This window comes from Mirounga leonina, unplaced genomic scaffold (assembly GCF_011800145.1).
Source record: "Mirounga leonina isolate KUSES-001 unplaced genomic scaffold, KU_Mleo_1.0 Mir_53, whole genome shotgun sequence".
Taxonomy (NCBI): Eukaryota; Metazoa; Chordata; class Mammalia; order Carnivora; family Phocidae; genus Mirounga; species Mirounga leonina.
Genome location: NW_023270807.1, coordinates 99232568 through 99252400, shown reverse-complemented (window position 1 = coordinate 99252400; position 19833 = coordinate 99232568). Strand labels below are relative to the sequence as shown.

At 42.5% G+C, this 19833-nt stretch overlaps 1 protein-coding gene across 2 annotated transcripts in view; it reads right to left on the bottom strand.

Annotated features, from left to right (window-relative positions):
* Window positions 1–19833, bottom strand: part of UST (uronyl 2-sulfotransferase) — a 331118-nt gene that overhangs the window by 139260 nt on the left and 172025 nt on the right. For both annotated transcript variants that reach the window (XM_034990976.1, XM_034990975.1), the window contains exons 3-4: window positions 18598–18753; window positions 6734–6813 (exon numbers count right to left, since the gene is read on the bottom strand). In XM_034990976.1, coding sequence (XP_034846867.1) covers window positions 6734–6813; window positions 18598–18753 — 236 coding nt within the window. The remainder of the gene's footprint in view (window positions 1–6733; window positions 6814–18597; window positions 18754–19833) is intronic.

Here is a 19833-nt window from a genome sequence, read left to right as displayed (position 1 = left end):
GGTTCTGTGCTGTGCCTACAGACTAGAGCACAGAAGTCAGGCCATATTTTCTTTTTCTCTTAACAACACACACTCTTGTCCTTTGGTCACCACAACAGCTACTATTTGAAGCTCTCTTTTAAGTCATCCTAAAATAGCAGGTATTTCCAATTTCTTTGACTTTTGTTCATATGTCCTATTTATCAACTCTTTAATCACCCCTGTGGGTCTCCTTCTGACCCTCTGCAAATTTATCATATTCTTTCTATTTTTGTTTTTTGAGGAGAAGATGAAGATCCCAAGCAGGATGTAATTCTCTAGGAATAATAATGACATGGTTCTCATTTTTTTCTCACGCATTCCTAAATAATTCATTCTGAGGATTTTCTTCTATAACTGCCCCACACTGCTACTTAATCAATTAACCCACAACATTAGCTATTTCTCCAACAGCTATGAAAAGCATGTGGGTAAGAATTTTAGGTATACTTTCATCTAATTGCTGCTGATATTCTGCCTAGAATATTACTGCATATAGTAAACAATAAACCTTATGACCAAAATTATTCTAGGGAATGAAGACAGTTTTCTAGGGCTGGAAACACTTTTCGAAAGTATGTCTTTTTTTTTAAATTATGGTAAAACATACATAAGACTTTTTAAGTGTACCATTCAGTGGTATTAAGTACATTCACACTGTTGTGCAACCCTCACCACCATCCCTCCCCAGAACTTTCTCATCATCCCAAACCCAAGCTCTATATTCCCTTCCTCTTGGCCCCTGGCAATTTCCATTTTACTGAAAGTATATCTTTTCACCTCTGGCCTAAAAGTAGAGGTTCTCCTTGTGCTGTTACCTACAGGAAAAAATGACAAGTACCCCGTGGCTAGAGGCCCAGCTTTGATCCTTGTCAGGTGAGGGAGGAGACACTTTGAAGTGAGAGAAAATCCATCATGGAGAAGGATGTGACTGGGGGGGGCAGGGTGAGGAGCTGCCTGCAGGAGGAAGAAGGGGGGGTGCTTATTTACTGGTCCTTTGCTGGAATGGGGTGGAAGCACCTCCCTCTATCCTCACAACCCAAGACAGTGGGCACTTGGGTTGTTGGCCGCTCCCGGGATAGGGCCTCCCTTCACAAAACACAAGCAGAAGAGACTGAACTTCCTCTGCTCCATGGCGTGTCCTGAGGGAAGAAAGAGGAAGTATATGCTGATGGAAAGTGAGGACAAATGGGGTGAAGGGAGGGACAGCTGGGACACAGGGTTAAGGGCTCCTGCTGGGAGACAAGCTGACTCCACAAGGGGGAAGGTCAGTGGTGGTGTGCAGTGAGGCAGGCTCGGGGAAAGTCCAGATGATCCCAGTCTTCATCAGGCCCACAAAGCAGGTGGGCTTCTGTGTCCACCGAGCAGCAGAATCCCCCCTTGGGGAAAGAGGAGACTGAGGGAGAGAGCGCCATTTTCCCAGGACTGGTCCAGCAGCGTTTAAACAGCATAAAATCAGACTTCTGGGCGATGCTTAAGGAGGGAAAGAAAGTGTTCAACCACGGCTGATACCAATTTCTATCTTGATGCCCTCTTCAAAGTTGGAGACTTCTGTCACCACTACAAAACATCTGCAGGGCACGGGGCTTAAAGTGGAAGGCCTTGCTCATGAGAATGTCAAGTCAACATCTAGAAGGAAGACGTGGAAGGCCGACGGGATTCTGGAATAGGTAAGATGGGATTTGTTTTGTTAAACAGTGCCATCGGAAGGCAGCCTCTCTCTGCAGGCGCCGGTAATGAAGGCCTCGCGTTAAGGGAAGAGAGGAAAGTGTCCAAAACGCCTCCCTCCATCGCACATCGCACCCTGCCTGCTTTTCAGGTGATTGATTTATTTTTAAATGTTTTGCTTTTGCGAGTTCGTACTGTCGTTGGAACCACCATGGGAGATAAATGAGGAAAAGCAGCAGAACGGAAGGCGGGTGAGCGAGTCGTGAACAAGAAACGCAGCCTGCCCTGGAAGGAGGCCTCTGAGGCTACAGTTGGAAATTGCTGAGCGCACTGATCTGTCCTGTAATCTGCTTGGACTATTTTGACAGCGCAGTGCTCTGACCCAGCCCTTCCCAGGGTCTTCCCTGCCAGACGCCAGGTGGGGGCTGAGGGGGCCCCTAGGCTGGAAAGTCACTGCCTCCTCTCCACCCTCCCCAAAACACTTAGCAAACAAACAAAAAGTGGGGGTGAGGGGAAGATAAATTGAATTGTCCGTCACAGTGTTTGCAGTGTGTGGATCTGGGACGCCCTTAAAGAGATTTCGTTGATGCTGAGAGGCTGAACTTTTTCAAAAATTGTAATTCTCTTGGTTAGCTCCAGGAACGGACACAGGAAAGCAGAGTACACAAATATTAAAAATCCTCCTAAAACATCACAACAAAGAGTAGCATCTTTTAGGCCATGGTCATTCTGACTCAATTCTCCAGGTAGTTCAGTTGGAAAACATTTGTCCGGCTCAAAGTTTTAAGCAGTTCAAAAGCCATGTGAAAAGAGCAGTTTCGTGGAAACACCCACAAATCCCAACCGGCCTGAAATTTCTGCTGGGTTCGGAGTTGCTTATCTCCCCTGGCAGGAAGCCTTCCCCGAAACGACGACGAAAATACTGGTTTGGTGTGATCACTCTTGCTTTCTATGGTTGAGTTAATAAAACTGGATATGATGAAATGGTCTTTCTAGGTCTAAAATCAGGGAAAAGAAGGAACAGAGCAAGATGCCTAGATGATGAATAAATGAAGCAAGTCAGCTATCTAATCGCCAGGAGCTCACAGGATAGTATTTTGCATCAGTTAAAGTGTCTACATTTTGAGATAAGAATGCAGTACTTAATGGAAAAAAGAAGTAACGGGCAATTCGGGTTGGTACAATGCTGTTCGCTTCAGAAATCCAGAACAGTTATGCGCACCAGCTGTAGGGAGGGAGGTGAGACTTTCATTCTTATATTCTGCTCGCCAGCAAGTGTTTTGCTGCATGTTAAGAATGTAAGGAAGATTAGAAATCAAATATCAACAAAGACTATTAAGTTACAGTATGAAGTCTTCTCTTAATAACCTCATTATCTTGAACCAAGCCAACCATATATATGGCTGTCAGCAATGATCAGGGTAGGTTTCTTAAGAGTAGCTTAATTATCTCTTTGCCTTACAATTCAAAATAAAGAACTCCTTTCTAAAAGCACATTCCGACGTGGTGGTTTTTCTGTGAATTGTGTACTGGGAGCTTTCTTTACATACCCAGTTTGCCATTTACCCCTAAGGCCTTTTTCCCTTAAAGTTGTTCCCTGGAAAAAGAAAAGCTGGTGTTTTAACTTCCCATGTTCAGTGGGTTTAACACAGTCTTGTAAAGTAGTAAAGCTGGATTTGTCATTCTCATCATGCTCGTGGAGGTCTCCTACCTGAAGCCCCAGCCTCGCGCCTGGGGGTGGCAGGAGAGGATGAGATTGCTCCCGAAGGTAGCATGAGCTTTTTAAAGGAGAGAACTGCTCAGGCCAGTCTCTCCTTTTTCCTCCGCTTGAAACTCTTGACTGTCATCTTTTTTTGCTGTGCCCGCCCCTGGGCTCCTATCTACTGATTCCTTTCGATCCCTCTCTTTCTCGGGCTTTAGCTCATGCTGGTCCTTGTGCCACCAATGCCCTTCCCCTTTGTCTAAAGCTGGCCCGTCCCTCACATCCCAACAGCAATGGCAACTGTTCTAGAAAGTCCTTCCACACTTCCTCCTCCAGGGAGGGAGGGTCCTGCCTCCCACCTCCCCTGGGGAGACCCCGTGACCTTTTCTCCTAAAGTCATCACACTTTGTTGCCATTCTTCTTTAATGGAAGGAGAGCGTACACTTCCCCAAAAGCAAACTTTTTTTTTTTTTAAAGATTTTATTTATTTATTTAAGACACAGAGATAAAGAGAGAAGAGAGAGAGAGAGAGCATACAAGCAGGAGGAGCGGCAGGCAGAGGGAGAAGCAGGCTCCCTGGGCTCGATCCCAGGACCTTGGCATCACAGCCTGAGCTGAAAGCAGCCGGTTAACTGACTGAGCCACCCAGGCGCCTCCAAGGAAAACATTTCTAGTTCATTGTAGAAGTCCCAGTCCTGGAGCAGCATATAGGAGATAAAGGGTCCTCAATACAAAAATGCGTTCATTGAACAAAATGGAATGGAGGAAGGAGAAATCAGCATGAGCTGGGCCCTGCTCTCAAGGTCATGGGGACACTGCAAAGCTACCCAGGGACAGACACTCAACTGTAGGCCCCGAATGAGGCTTCTACAGAAATGCTCCTGAATACCACTTTGCGCAGGTTGTCTTTAGGAAGTGGCAGAGAACTTCACAGACCTCTGCAAACTCCAGAGGTCTACAAAAGTAACTTTGTAGAAACTACAAAGGTAATTTTTCCATAGGGCTAAGCAGTTGTGAGAGACATAGAAATGTGTATCGTTTCTAATATACAATCAAATAGATGCACAACCTGGATAGAAAAAAAAATCAAAAGTGATGCAGTAATTCCAGCTGAAAATTAATAGGAAAATATTAGAAAAAAGAAGATTATTGGGATATATCAGAGGAAAGACTACTTACAACAATCTATTTCATAAGGAAAATAGGAATATATGTTTCAATTTTGCTCTACTATAAATTGCTGTAATTTATTCAGAATGATCTATGTTGGTACACATTTTTTTTTTAAGTGTGCATGGTAGTCAATATATATCTGGACTTGTTTTATTTCAAATATAATTATTTCCCCTTAAAAAATAAATTCCACACTGCATATATGTAATATCCTCTGAAGGAAGCTGAAGGGCTTTCATTCATGTGTTAGGATCATCCCCACAAGGTAGGAGTGGGCAGGAATTGTCCCTATTTTATAGGTGGGAAAACAAGAGACCTCCCATCCCTGCCCAGAGGTGAAATTGCCAGCCCAGAGCCATGGTCAGTGGGAAGGTCTCATACACAGAGGTCCTGGCAGCCAGGCCAACACTATTTTCTGCAGATGTGGTGTCTTCACAAAGGTACTTACCAATTTTTTTTCATGATTAAATTGATCAAAATTAAATAATTCTCAGACATGTATTTAATAGTGGAGGCCATGATAAGGTATGGTTGCCATGCTGTGCTCAGCTCTGCTGACCCAATTAAGGTACTGGCTCTGGCTTATCATTAGAGTTTTACACTGTCCTGAGTCAGTTATTAAAATTCATTGCATTGCAATTTGTTTTGGTTGTAAAAATTTGACCCATGAAGCAAGAGTTAAATCATAAGGTTAGAGGATGTCAGGGGTGACACAGAGGAAGCTCACAAGAAAAGCAAGGATGAGGGGAGCCGTGCTTTGCTCTCTGCAAGTCGTAAAACCCAATGCCTGAAATAGCTAACAAGACTTCGTTATCTAGTTATGTCTAATTATATGTTCTTGGCCGGCTGGAAGTGAGAGGCAGGGTGCATACCCCAGACAATCCAGCAACAAGCCATTCCACAAATGGGGCTGGAAACACACTCAGGCTACTGAGTCACTGAGGATCACCTGCAGGTGTCCTATATGCTTATTCACCATCCAAGGGAACTCCGGTTATCAGGTAGGTGGGGAAATTTCAGGGGGAACTTGCTTTTAAAGATAAGGCGGCACCTTCTCTTTGCTGCTCCAGAACTTGCTCTGCTGAATCTCTCTTTACACTTGATTTGCACTGGGCCTGGGGCACAGCAGGGAAGTCCTTTGAAGGCTAAAACCTCCTCCCAGCCCCTAGATATCCTGGGGCTGGGCAGCTATGCCAACTCTGAGCAGCTCAGGTGTGAATTCAGGAGCAGGGAACACTCAGGCGGAGCCCTGTCTTTCCCTGAGCACCAGCCTCCCTGGGTGCCTGGACCTCGAGGGTTGGGGGGCATTAGGCCAGCAATAGCTAGCAGGATCTCTGTTGCTCTCTTGCAGACTTGTGAGGTCCTGTTATCCCCACGGGAACTGTAGCAGTAAGGGAAGTGCCTGTCAGACGGAGGATGAGGGAGGCCCAGGGGTCCCCTGGACCCAGTGCTCTGTCGAGCCCATACTGACTGTGAGCAGACTCGGGCCAGCCTGAAGAGAGGAGAGTGGATAGTGACAAGGGGACCTAGGCTAGAGGAGGAAAAGAATGCTCAGAACTGGAAGTTAGCAACTTAACAGATCAAGAGTCTAAAACCCTAAATTTGAAGATTTGCATTAGGATCAGAAGGCCCCTGCAGCTGAAGAAAAAACAGAGTTCTAAAATACCCCATCAGCATCAATTGTGCAAGATTTAGAATAATCAAATGGAGTATGAAAAAGGTAGGCAGAGAGGCCAGTCCTAGCATTTTGGATCCTATAAAATACATGACTCCACAACTAAGTTATTCCCAGAGTCCTGTGTGGGTTCAAATTGTATAAACACGTGCAATGAAATATTTCTGTTAAAATACCCATCTCTTGCCTCTTAGTTTGTTTCAATACCTACCCGATTTTTTCTTTAAAATGAAACTATCAGGTCAAATGGGTTTGCATCAAAATTATTTCAAGTTTTCAAAAGATTTAAGATCAGTACTTGAGAAAGAAATGAAGCTTCTGTCCAAATATTTCAAATCTGGATCCCTCCACAGCAAAAATAAATGGATTTAAAAAGTCTTTTCAGGGGCAATTACACTACCTTGAAAATGAAGGTCGATTTTAAAATAATTGTGCATTAGAAGGAGTTTAAGTACTAAAAAGAAATGAAAGAACCGTTAGGCTGGAAAATAGCTTACCTTGAGAAGTTGAGGAAATGAACATGTCGAGTGAATAAATAGGGCTGTTCGGCAGTACTTATATTTTTAATCAGTTCCATCTATTAAAAAAAGTACAAAATTAGCATATATAGGATCTAATTTACCAAACTATACTAAGCTAAAGGTTATGTTCCCTACTCCTTTATCCTCACTATTACCTCTTGGACCAGGGCCAAAACAGCTGTGTTTGGTGTAGCATCTACAAACTTTACGGTAGGCTTTTTGCTGAATAAAACTGTTATCCAAATTTATAGTCCTGTATTTAATTTAGTTGATTGCTACCATGAAAACAATGTGACAGGTTAAGTCATTTTAACTGGAGAATTCAGCATCTGGCGGTACCGAAATGCAAGTAAAAAAAAAAAAAAAAAGTCTTTATTCCCCTCCTTTAAAAGTCAAATCAAGACAAGAGGTTAAACATTATTTTACATTTCTATAATGATATTACTGAGATCCACAGAAATGTTTGAAACTGGTTCTGCAGAATTTAACAGTGGGGAAAAAAAGGAGGTAACATCTCATGATTTTCCCCTTTGATTACAAAAATGTACAAAGCAAATATTTTATAGGGAACATACAAATGCCCAAAACTTCTTGGGGTTCTGGTGGGTGGTCATCTGAAGTATTTATTTGCAGTTATCAGCAAGGCAAAGAGGAGTTTATATTTGTACAAACCAACGTTTATGGTCTTCTGGAACATGTCATGATACGGAAAATGTTTAGCGAAATCTGTTAGAAATTCCAAGCATTCTTACGACTCCCTGACTTCCTGAATTCCACTTTCCTTAGAGTTTCTAATTGGCCCCATCAAAACTGACACACAGTGGAATTCTTTAGAGCACATTGAAAATGGCCACTTTGGATGGACATCAGAAGCACAGCGTCTCTTAGGAACTAGAAGACTGGAAACAAAGGCAGTCGCCCGTGTGTTAACCACGGCAGTAACAACAATGATAAAATCAGAGTCTGGAAAGCCAGGACAGAAAACCCAGCTCTCCCTCATGTCCCACACAGGGCTGACAACACAGAAATGCTCAATAACTATTTGGTGGATGAATGAACCCCAACTAGGACCTGCATTACAGATTGTTATATTAGGACCTCAGTGCCTAAAGCCTTTAATTAGATATTCACGCTCACAATGATTGTTTAAAGAAATGAAATTGAGTTTTAAAAGTCAATGACTTGCGGCTCATAACCTTGTGCTTTGTTAATCAGTGGCAGGCAGGGGTAAATAATGGTCTGCCTGTCCCCAGCCAGAGCATAAAAGGAAATTGAATCCTGCCTCTTTATCTGCTGTTGATCCTTTACGTAACCCGCCGCCCCCCTCCCAAGTATGTCCTAGTTGCTTTTGGCAATAGAATACCCTGCTTGGTCACACTGCAAATTTTGATTTCTGATGGATCTACCAACTAGAATTACAGATTTGGAAGCACAACCCAAGACATCCGAGGATGTCTGCTTAGAAACATAACTCTTTACTGTGTGTGTGTTTAATATAAAGACCACTTAATGCTTTAATCTCTAGATTATTTTTATTCAACTATGTCTCTGCACACATACGAGTAATAGGAGAAAGCCCCCTGGTATTGTACAGGAAGGCTGGAAGAACAGGTCAGAAGAAAAACCGTTTCTTTCACATTTTCAACATTATATTACATTCTCTAAACACCTGTCAATGTGTTAAATTGGATGGAAGAACAGTAGTAGTTACATTGGAGAACAGTGTCATCATACTCATAAAGCTGTCTATTTCACAGGGAGAAATGGATTAGCAGGGACAGCGCGTAACCCTTTCTCGACGTACCTTTAAACATAGAAAGAAAGTACTAATGCTCCTGTTTATTGCATTAGTACACTGAAGTCGGGGAGTGTATCCATCTCTCATACCTTCCGTCGCTGCACACAAATAGTAAACCACTTACGAGGTACGGCTAGCACAGGTTAGAGGCATTCCGGTCAAGGTGTCCTTTGCCTGTCTTCACAAATACTAAGACTTTCCCCAGGTCTAGGGCAGGCAGTGGTCTTCTGTGCCCATGCTGCCCTTCCCCAGAATTCCCTCCTGCCTCCCTAAGTCCACCCCCCTTATTGCCAGCAGCCTGCCTTTCCTCTTGCCTGAGTTTGATCCCCATGGGTGGCATCATAAGTGATGATGGCGCTACCTAAAATCATCTCAGAAACCATCTGTCCTCTTTCTTGGCTCATGCAGGATTGCTGTTGGCCTTTATTATGTATTCCACTGCCTACATTCATTCACCATTCACTCATTCAGCATTTATTGAGCACTTACTACTAGGCCCTGGAGATCAAAACATAAATAAGGTGAGAGGGAAGGCACAGAAAGACCAGACAGTGGAGTGTGTCCTAATGGTGTCCCCAAATCCACGACGGCCCAAACCACACTCTTGGTCCTCGTCCATCTTTAGTCCTCATCCAGCATACTCCATCTCTTGGGTGTTTCCTGACTTTTGTACTTAATCACTTGCTGAGTCATGTTGAGTCTACCTTTATTCTCACCCTCAACTGGTGTTCAAGATGTCCCGTGGCCAGCCAAACCAGACCTCTGTTTCTTCCTCACACTGTGTCCAAGCCTGACTATGTCCAAGCTCAGGTCCAAGCTTCCTCTTAAATGGAATGTCCTTCCTCTTTTCTCTGCATGTCCAAACCCTAACCACCTTTACATCTCGCTAAAATGCCTGCCTCTTTCAAACCAGCCTTCCTGGATCTCCTTTCATTCAACATCCATTGATTTCCAACTCCGTGTCAGGATGTATTACTTGGGGTCATGGTTATAGAGATAAAAGATTTGGCTCTTGCTCTCAGGAAGCTCAAGGTGTTGTGGGTGGGGTGGGCTGGCAGGCCAGCCTCATTATGCAGTAACCACCGTGGGGTAGCATGCACAGGGGTAAGGGATCTCTCTCTGCCTGCAGATGGAGAGGAAGTGTTCCCCCGAGGAGGCGTTCCTGAGTGGCCTGCAGGGACCTGCAGGAATTACCAAGTGAAGAAAGGGACCCGCAGCGTTGCAGACAGAGTGGACAGGAGATGCAAAGGACAAAACCCAAAATGACCTAGATATTAAAATTGCCAGGAGTTCTGTGTGCTAGAGGTCAGGTGTGGGATCTGCCCGCAGCAGGTATGACTAGAGAGGAAGGTAGGAGCTGGGTCACTGAGGGCCCTGGAGGTCATGTGAGGAACTTTGACATGTATGCTCTGGGCAATCCACAGTCAGAAGGGGCTTTTTTTTTTTTTTTTTCTTTTTCCTTCCAGATCTGTGATCAGGGTGGAGAATGTGAAGAAGAAGAAGAAAGGAAGGATTAGGGACAGTTTAGCTAGGAAGATGGAGCAATAATCCCCATAGGACATGATGGGGGCATGAACTAAAACAGTGCTTCCTGGCGTGGCCCCCAGACCAGCAACATCAGCAACAACTGGGGTAGCAACTTGTTGGAAATGCAAATTCTCAGATCCCACCCCAACCAATGGAATTAGAAGAAACTCTGGGGGTGGGGACCTATCAATCTGTATTTTAACAAGCCATCCAGGGGATTCTAAGGGACTGAGATGTGAGAACCACAGAAGGAAGTCACTGGAAGTGAAGACAGATGGGGAGGTTTAACAGATGTTAATGAGAGAGGATCTTCTCAGCCCTGTGGCTAGGTGGCAGCAGAAGGGAAGGAGAGAGAGCGGTGGCGAGAGCTTCCCAGAGCCCTGGCGGTATCTGAACGCAGGCTAGTGCCCACTCATGGGGACAGGGAATGCTGGGCAAGAACTAGTCTGGCTGCAGAAGTGAGGCCATATAGGTTTGGTTTTGAATGTCTTTGGCTTGAAATCCTGTTGTCTTCTTTTATCTCCCACAGTGCTTTGAGAATCTTCTAGAATGTACACTTTTTACATTACACCATAGTTGAGTTTGTGCACTAGCTTTGAACCAGATTGTAAGCTCCTTGAGGGTTGAGGCTGGGCTCTAATTATTTTCCAGAAAGCCTAGCACAGAACACATACCTCATAATTGCTTATGGTGTGAAGACACCCCATTCAGAAAGACTTTTGGAGTCAAGAAACGTTCACTGAAGACAGAATTCTCTCTCGGGCGATGAAGTTAGCCTTTTAGGGACAGACCTGTCCATTCATCACCGTGGTGTGACAACACTGGAGATGTAGCAACACTAAATGATCATTTCCTGAGTGGTTTCTGGGCTACACACTGGACCCAGAAGCTCTTTCTTCATATGCTGTCATTCATCCTCAAATGACTCCACAGGTTAAGTATTATTATCTACACTTTATAGATTAAGAAACTGAGGCACAGAAAGGCTATGGAGATTGCTTAAGGCCTCACTGGTAGAAAAGGATGGAGTCAGGGTTCAAACCCAAGTTGGTTTGACTCCAGAAATCCTGCTCCCTTTTGCTGAGCTGCAATCTCTTTACTGTCCCTGGTGCTTTTTGATCTATACATAACCTCTTAAAATGGGAGGAAGAGGTTGGTTAGCAAAATAACTCCAGAGACTAAAGAGGGTTTATGGGGATATAAATTTTCTACCTTTCATGTGATGTGCTGAAAAACTGAGAGAAAGTTACAGCAGGTGGAAAAGCATTAAAAAATAATAAAATATGAAAGCATTAAAATATCAGAGAGAATATATATATATTTTTAAGTTCTAGGTGGGCAAACAGTATATTTTAACAAGAACGGCAATGAGTTTCAAACACTGGGGGAAAAAAGTGCTACGGAATGGAATGTATCTAAAGGAAGAAGTTAAACCACAGTGCAGCTGAGAATGAAAGTGAATTGAGGTTTTAAAAAAAAAAGGTAAGAATCAAACAGAATTTATAATGCAGAGGATCGGTGAGGAAGGGATTTTTCATCTTTTGTTTTCCATCTAACTGGCTGGGATGGTAGAGCAGAAAACCTTTACCTGCAGTTCTACAAGCACAGCTAGTTAGTGAAGGACTTCGTTCCCAAGGTCTTTAAGAAAATGCTTGTCAGCAGTAATTGACAGAGTCCTGACCCCACCCTGGTCTGAATTCTCGAGTCCCTTGTGAGCAACTAGAGGCCCTATAATCTTGCAAAACATCTTAACGAAAGAAAAGACATGTTTTTAACACATCAAAGCCAAATAAGGAGTAGCTCAGGGGAGAACTCTGTGGCCCTTTAACCTCAGAGCCTGGGAAGATGGCTCCAGGCTCGGGTTACCTTTCCCTCTTCCTTCTGCCTGGGGGGAAGCCTTCCTAGTGCTAGACAGGATGGTCTTTCCACCTTCAGCTCAGGGCAACACATGCCTGCAATGAAGACAAAGTCCACCAGGGGGAGCAATGACACGAACAAGGCAAAGAGGCTGGGTCTGAAGAGTAGAGAAAATCAATCTCGCGGCTACAATTGGAAGGAGAGAAGAACACATTTTAATTTGGGGGGCCTGTTCCTTCTTCGTTGTTTTACTTTTTCTTTCTACCAAGTTTCCATTTAGCGGACTCAGCTTTTGTCTACAGGAATCCAAGATAAGACCTTGTTTGCCGAGTTGGGTAAACTCATCCCTCCTGTGACCTGGCGATAGATTCTCTGCTAATCTTGGTGGTTTGATTCCGAGGTCTCGCTGGAGCAGCTCTGATTGATGCCTGTGGACACTGTCGCTACTACTTATAAAGTCAGGAAACTTGGACAGTCATTCTGCAGAGACTTTTCCAGGCGGGTCTCAAGCAAGGGAAACATTCCCGGGATAAATGTGCAGGTTCCCAAGGAGACACCACTCAATACTTCAGAGGAAACATGATGTCTTCAGAGGTTTGAGAGACTCTCAGGTGAAAAAGGCATTTTTCTTGCTTAGTGGAGGGTTCACTTTAATAAAATAACAACTTTCTAATAATTAGAGCCTTTCATGCAATGATTCTTCGCTAGAATGGTGCATGAAGACCTCCTTAGGAACTTTGTTCCCCCCAAAGATACAAATACCAGGGCTCTACCCTTAAGAGTCTAACTCAGTATTTTGTAGTAGGACCAGGAAACATGTGTCATGAAAAAGTTCCCAAGAAGATTTTGATGCCTGTCGTGATTAAGAACGACTTATTTCATAGCTTCCCATGGCCCACTGAATAAAGATCCACCTCCTCAGCCTAGCATTCAGAGCTCTCCAGGATTTGACCCCAGTTCCCTTTCAAGTCTCATTCTCCCCTATTCTTCTTGAACACTTGCTCCTTCCCACAAAATGGGGTGGTAGTAGCTTCCTAATAATGCTGACTAAAGGAGTAGAAGCAAGGTGCACAAACATCTAGTGTGCTGTCTGAAGCTCAATATACAGCGTTATTAGTAAGTCCTCAATAAATATTCACCAAAATGAATGAAGACACAATAGCGAGACTGGCTCTGGAAAGAAGCAAGTGAACCTTTGTTAGTAAACAGAGGCCAGATGTCCCTGCCGTAGGGAAACCTGGGAGGAGTCCCCATGGCCTCTAGACCGTCCCTAAACCCAACATGGTCTCTGCAGGTGCGTTTTCCATTTTGGAGTTGCAATGCCACGTTGTCACAGTCCGGCAAGGCCAAGGGAAGTTTCAAACACAGTGAAGCAATTCTGTTTCTGACCAAGAGGCGAAAGCAGGCTAGAGTGAATGGGCACAGGGGCTCGTCTCTTCCCTTTGAATACTTTTCAAGGTTTGGATAATTTGAATAGCTGTTGAAGAGAGTCAAAGCAGATGTGAAGTTTATAGAGAAAGAGTAGCCTTTCCTGGCATAATGGGCAGAAATGACAGAAGAGGCTGGTGCAGCATTTTCCAAGCTGGGAGTGGGAGTTCTATGGGATGCACGTGACAGCCACAAGCTCTCAGCCTCCCCTGGCCAACGAGGATCGGGAAACTCTAGGGGAAAGCCGGTTCAACAGACTGCTAATTTGGTGTTTTTTTTTTTTTTTAATTATTTTTCTTTTTTTTTTTTAAGATTTTATTTATTTATTTGAGAGAGAGAGAAGGAGAGAGAGCACATGAGAGGGGTTAGGGTCAGAGGGAGAAGCAGACTCTCTGCCGAGCAGGGAGCCTGATGTGGGACTCGATCCAGGGACTCCAGGATCATGACCTGAGCCGAAGGCAGTCGCTTAACCAACTGAGCCACCCAGGCGCCGCCCCTAATTTGGTTTTTAATTGAGAGAATTCTCAGTCTTTAAAATGGGAGCAATTGATACAAATTTCCCAGAAAGCTAAGGGTAGCATTCCCTAAATTTATTTAACCATGGTATTTTCTTTAAAAAAATTTTTTTTTCCAGGGTCTCAGGGGATTAAGATTTTCAGGAACACACTTAAGGAAATGCTGATATGATAGTTTTGACAGGATTCCTAACCCTCTATGACATTTCATTAAAAAAAAATATGAAGTTTTCTGGACTCCACCCCAGAATCTCTAGGAGAAGGGCCATTGCAACTATATGTTTCAAAAGGCTCTGGTGGAGATTCTGCTCTGCAGCCAGAAGAATGGCTTTGGATTCAAGAAGACCTAGGTTCAAGTCCAAGCAGCACAGACATTCTATTAGATTTCATTTGGAAAGTGACTTAATCTGGTTGTCTTAATTTTCCCATCCACAAAATAAAGAATTATACCCACTCACTGGTATGATTTTCAGTCCAAAAGAATGAAATGAAGTAATGAAGTAAAATAATTAGCATGTGGTAGGTGTCATTTCCAATGTGCAATTCTCAGTAGCTCTGACATAAATAAAAATAGTAAAATTATTTGCTTTCTTGATCTCTTTGACGCCTATGCTAACAAATTCTGCCCCTTTCCCACAAGAATGAAATAATTTTGAATCCTTTATATCCATGATGTTCCTGTGGTGCACTTTGACTTTCACTGAACTCAGAGTGATGATCTGAAAGAGCATCAGACCATTAACAAAGATGGTTACGAGTCTTTTGACGATCACACTCATGTCTTCTGGAAAATAGTTCCCTATCTTTCAAATTGCATATAATCTCCATTTTCTGATTTTCTAAGAGATCATCTAAACCAGCCCAAGAAACTGAAATCTGGTTTCAGAGTATAAATGAGATAATGTCATCATGGGCTTGCATCCTGTGCCCCGAAAAGGTCCAGCATTTGGCCAGCAGCAGGTGTCCACGCTCTTCTGTTGAGGTAGAGTTTTAAAAATATAAACTTCAATGGTCTTTCTGTTTCTTTAAGGGCAGATGTAATGGGATTTTTATTGGCATTGTAACATTTGGTGTTTTTGTGCTCCCTTTCCTTTATAATAATCCCTTCAGTGTCTTATTCCATTAAATAGACTTAGTGAAACTTAGTACTCTGCGTGCACGTGTGTGTGTGTGTGTGTGTGTGTGTGTGTGTGTGTGTGAGATGACCGCTATCCTCCAGGGAGCAATGTATGCACAAATTTGACTCTAGCCCAGAGAAATGCCTTGTGTATGAATGGAATGGTATAGATAATTCCAGTCTTATGAGTGGATATGATTCCAAAGTTCATTTGTTAACTAAGTCAGTAGTTGGGAACTTGGGGCACATTTTCTCATAAAAGAAATGTTCTACATGGTGCAGAGAGACCGGGCCAGCCCACAAGGCCTGTTTAACTCATGCTGCACCTGAAGTGAGATTGTTATTAGCTCTGGGGAACAGTGTTTCCATGGGAACATGTTGTCAGAGCTCCCCAGCTTAAAGGTTGAGAACCACTGACTGTAAAATGTTAACTCACCTCCGAAATCACATCTTCCTTTTTCCTCTAATAAATTGCCAAGCAGAGGAGCTATTCTTACTGCAAATTATTTCTTGAATATATTAGGTTAAAGTAATGTTTTTTTCTCTGTTGTTTTATGCACTCTGTAACTTGAGCACGAGGGATGCACATAACGGGAAAGAGTTTCTTCAAACATTCTCGAGCTTCTTGAAATTTGGGTTCTTGTCACTTCTTGGCTCTCCCTGCATGTTGCACCAATCAGCTAGCCACAGAGAGGCGGCTGTCACTTGCTACGTTTGTTATCACAGCCAAATTGTTTGTTTTTTCCTACCTTATCATTCCCTGCAGTTTTTAAGACTTGCCTTGTAATTTAATAGGAATCTGGAATCATGAAGTAATGCAATATATTCTAGGTCACACTGACCACAGGAATCAGAAGTGTTTCAACTACACCATACACAGATTATGCTAGAAGTTGTATAAATATATCACAGAATCACAGGGCTGGAAAGAACCTTAAAAGATTGTCTAGTCTGTTCCCTGGCTTCCAGACAAGCCAATCATTCCAAACAGATGAGAGCTAACCTCTCTTTTAGAAGAGGAGGAAGACTTTGTCTTTAACCCTTTCTGGATTTAAAAATGTATATACCATTAGTAAATTATTGTTATTTTTAAATCTAACATGCTTCTCTTGACAGTTACAACTCTATTTTACTTTCTCATGTTTGTTTCTCATAGGAAACAAAGTAGGTGCAAAGCCCCAGGTTAAACACCATATTTTGTCCTTTCTCTTCTAGGGCATTCCTGAACATCGCAGTGTCTCATACTGTGGTTACCTTCATCCTGTTCTCTCTGGGTTGTTTGTACCCTTCCAGCAGTGGGCACTAAAATCAAGCTGCAGTGTCTTATGAGACATCTGAGAAGTGGGCATAGTTTCCATGTATAGGAATATTTAAATATAATCTGATACACAGACCCAAAGACCTAGACTCCAAGGAAAACCAAATTTAATAACTGTAATAAAATTTCAATAACATAGGCTAACTATCTATAGTCACTTTCTTTCAGGCAGTGACAAGGGCATAACCAGCCTGATAGGATGAGCTTTTCGGTCAGCTAAGGAAATGAAAGAGAACCTAGTCCTATTCAAGTTATTCATAAAATGTGATGTCCTTAAATGTCACCAAGTGTAATTTTTCTTTCTTCTTTTTTTTTTTTTTTAAGATTTTCTTTATTTATTTAATTGCCAGAGAGAGAGACAGCAAGAGAGGCAACACAAGCAGGGGGAGTGGGAAAGGGAGAAGCAGGCCTCCCGCGGAGCAGGGAGCCCGATGTGGGGCTCGATCCCAGGACCCTGGGATCATGACCCAAGCCGAAGGCAGTTGTTTAACCAACTGAGCCACCCAGGCGCCCCAACAAGTGTAATTTTTCTATTGAGAGCCTACTACACAACCTATAAGGGCTGATTTCAAAATATTTTTGTTGATTGGAAATGACTATTCAAACTTGATACTCAGAGAGCCTTTAATGGAAGTTGTCAAAGGAAGGGGCTTTTTGATCTCTATCCTGGAAGACACTGATCATTCTGGCTTTACGGTGAGTATGACTAGTTATGTTACTGTCTTAAAAGAGTCTTACTATCCCCCAAGATAAAAGAGAAAGACAGGCTATCGTAAATTGATAATGAGATTCCTTCTGTTTGGGAGGTTTTGAATGCCTCAAAGGTAAGGATTATGTCAGAAAGAAGTGGACACGGGTAAAAATTTCCCTAACTATGGTTTCAATCTGATAGTAAACCCTGTGCCTTGTTTATGCCCCAAATTTCTATACTCATTGGGTGGTGTGGTGGGTAATTTTCTGTGTCAGCTTGAGTATCAAGGGGTACCTAGATTAAATAATATTTCTGGGTGTGTCTGTGAGTGTGTTTCCAGATGAGATTGGCATTTGAATCAGTGGACTTAGTAAAGCAGACCACCCTACCCAGTGTGGGTGGGCATCGTCCAATCCCTTGAAGTCCTGAATAGAAACATATGCAGAGGAAGAAGGAATTCTCCCCTTTTTTCCTGCCTCACTGATTAAGCTGGGATATCACATCTTACCTTCTCCTCCCCTTGCATTGGGATTTACATCATTGACTGCCCTGGTTCTCATGCCTTCATATTTGGACTGACTGAATTACACCAGTGGCTTTCTTGGGTCTCCAGCTGGTCGATGGCAGACTGTGGGACTTACTGGCCTCCATTATTGCATGAGCCAACTCCTCATAGTAACTCCCTTTTTATCTATCTACTTTATCTATCTATCATCTATCTATTGATATAGGTATCTCCATCCCACTGGTTCTGTTGTCTGAAGAACTCTGACTTATGCTGGTGGCTATCCATTCTAAGTATCTAAGGGGACAAAAGCATCTTGTTAAGACCAAGCTAACAAACCTGACCCTGTAAAATAACCGTGAGAGCCCTGAGCCTAACTTTTGTACATAAGCAAAGGACCTCAATGGAGACTGTTGACCCTGCTTTTGTAGACACTTACAGAGTAAAATCTGTTTTCATAGCTTCCTGGCAGACGACAGCACCCCAAGCCCACTGCCAGCATGTTCACTGGTATGGCTCGGCCACACTGAGGCAGAATTCTTCCTGGGAAATGGGGTAATTCAAGACCCCCTGAGCTCACCCCTAGCAAGAAGCTCATGCTCCTATCAACCAATCAGATTCCTGGCCCAGAGAGAACTTTCTCTTTATTATAACCACAAAGACTTAGGGCAATTGTGGAAAAAAAAGCAGAAAAAGAAATATTAAAATAGTTTTCTTATTTTCGTTGTCAGGATGTCAGCCTTATTTGTAGCTCAGTGGTGTAATTATTTAAGAATCATGCACAGTTAATTTTAGCTAAATAGACAATGATGAGTGCACCGCATCCTTCATCCATCTTAATAAACGTATCCCTTCAGGGAAACTCCCTGTCTAAAGACTTCCTTCAGAACCTTTAACTTAAATTTAAGTTTAAATTTAACTTAAATTTAAAGTAAACTTCTATACTCTGGCAAAAATACAGTATGACATTGCAACTCTGGGATTCATTTGTTAGGTGTTTGAGGGGTGTCTTGTAAGACACCCACTAATTACACAAATGAATTGACACAAAAGTACAATCTAACCATGGGCAAAGACAACTTACTTGTTCATTTTTAGTAAGCCTGGTTTTGTTGTGAATGTCTGACGTGACCAAATTGAATCCGTGCTTTTCCGACAAGATTCTCAGAAGCAAGACCACAGTGCGACTCCCACACTTGCCTACTCTGTTGTACACCACCTGGCTGGGGAAAGGTAGCACCTGGGAAAGAACGAGAGAGCAAATATGAGACTTTGGGTTAGAGTAACTGGGATTCTTCCCTCAACTTCAGAACAACAAATGTCTAATCAGTCTAAATGAGAAGGGTCCATGACAAGTCAATGGGAGAACAGAAGCAATGAACTCATGTTCTACTTTCATAATTTAACTTGAGAGAAATCCTGGACTCGTTATCTCTCTCTCTCTGCACTTAAAACTGGTAAAATTTCAGGTCAACCATGAGACTAATTATGAAGCTGCTTTTGTTTCTTCTTAGGAACAAAATATATAAATATGTGCTTTGATGACAATATGCTTTTGCAAGTTATATTATGCTTTATTAGAACTCAGTTTGTAGAGTGGTCACGGAAAAAATATAGTAACTAAAAATTGAGACATAAATAAAAACTCACAATAAAACTCACCCTTTTACAGTGTACAATTCAGTGGTTTTAATGTATTCACAAAGTTGTGCAACCATCACCTCTATCTAATTGCAGAACATTTTCATTACCCCTGAAAGAAACTTGATACCCATTAGCACTCACTTTTCATTTCCCTCACTACGTTGGTCCCATGAAACCACTTATCTACTTTCTGTCTCTATGGTTTTCGCCTATAGCATTCCGGACATCTCTTATAAATAATATCATATAATATGTGACCTTTTGTGTCTGGCTTCTTTCAGTTAGCATAATGTGTTCAAGATTCATCCATATTGTAGTATGAATCCGTACTTCACTACTTTATATGGCCGAATAATATCACCTTGTATGGATATACCATATTTTGTTTATACATTCATGAGTTGAGGGACATTTGGATTGTTTCCAATTTTTGGCTACTCTGAATAATGCTGCAATGAACATTTGTGTATAAGTTTTTGTGTGGACATATGTTTTTGAATCACCTTGTATATATCCTAGGAGTGGAAGTGCTGGATCATATGGTAATTCTGTTTAATTTTTTGAAGAACTGCCAAACTGTTTTCAATGCAGCTGCACCATTTTATATTTCCACCAGCAGTTCATGAGAGTTCCAATTTCTCCACATCCTTGCCAACACTTGTTATTGCCCATTTTT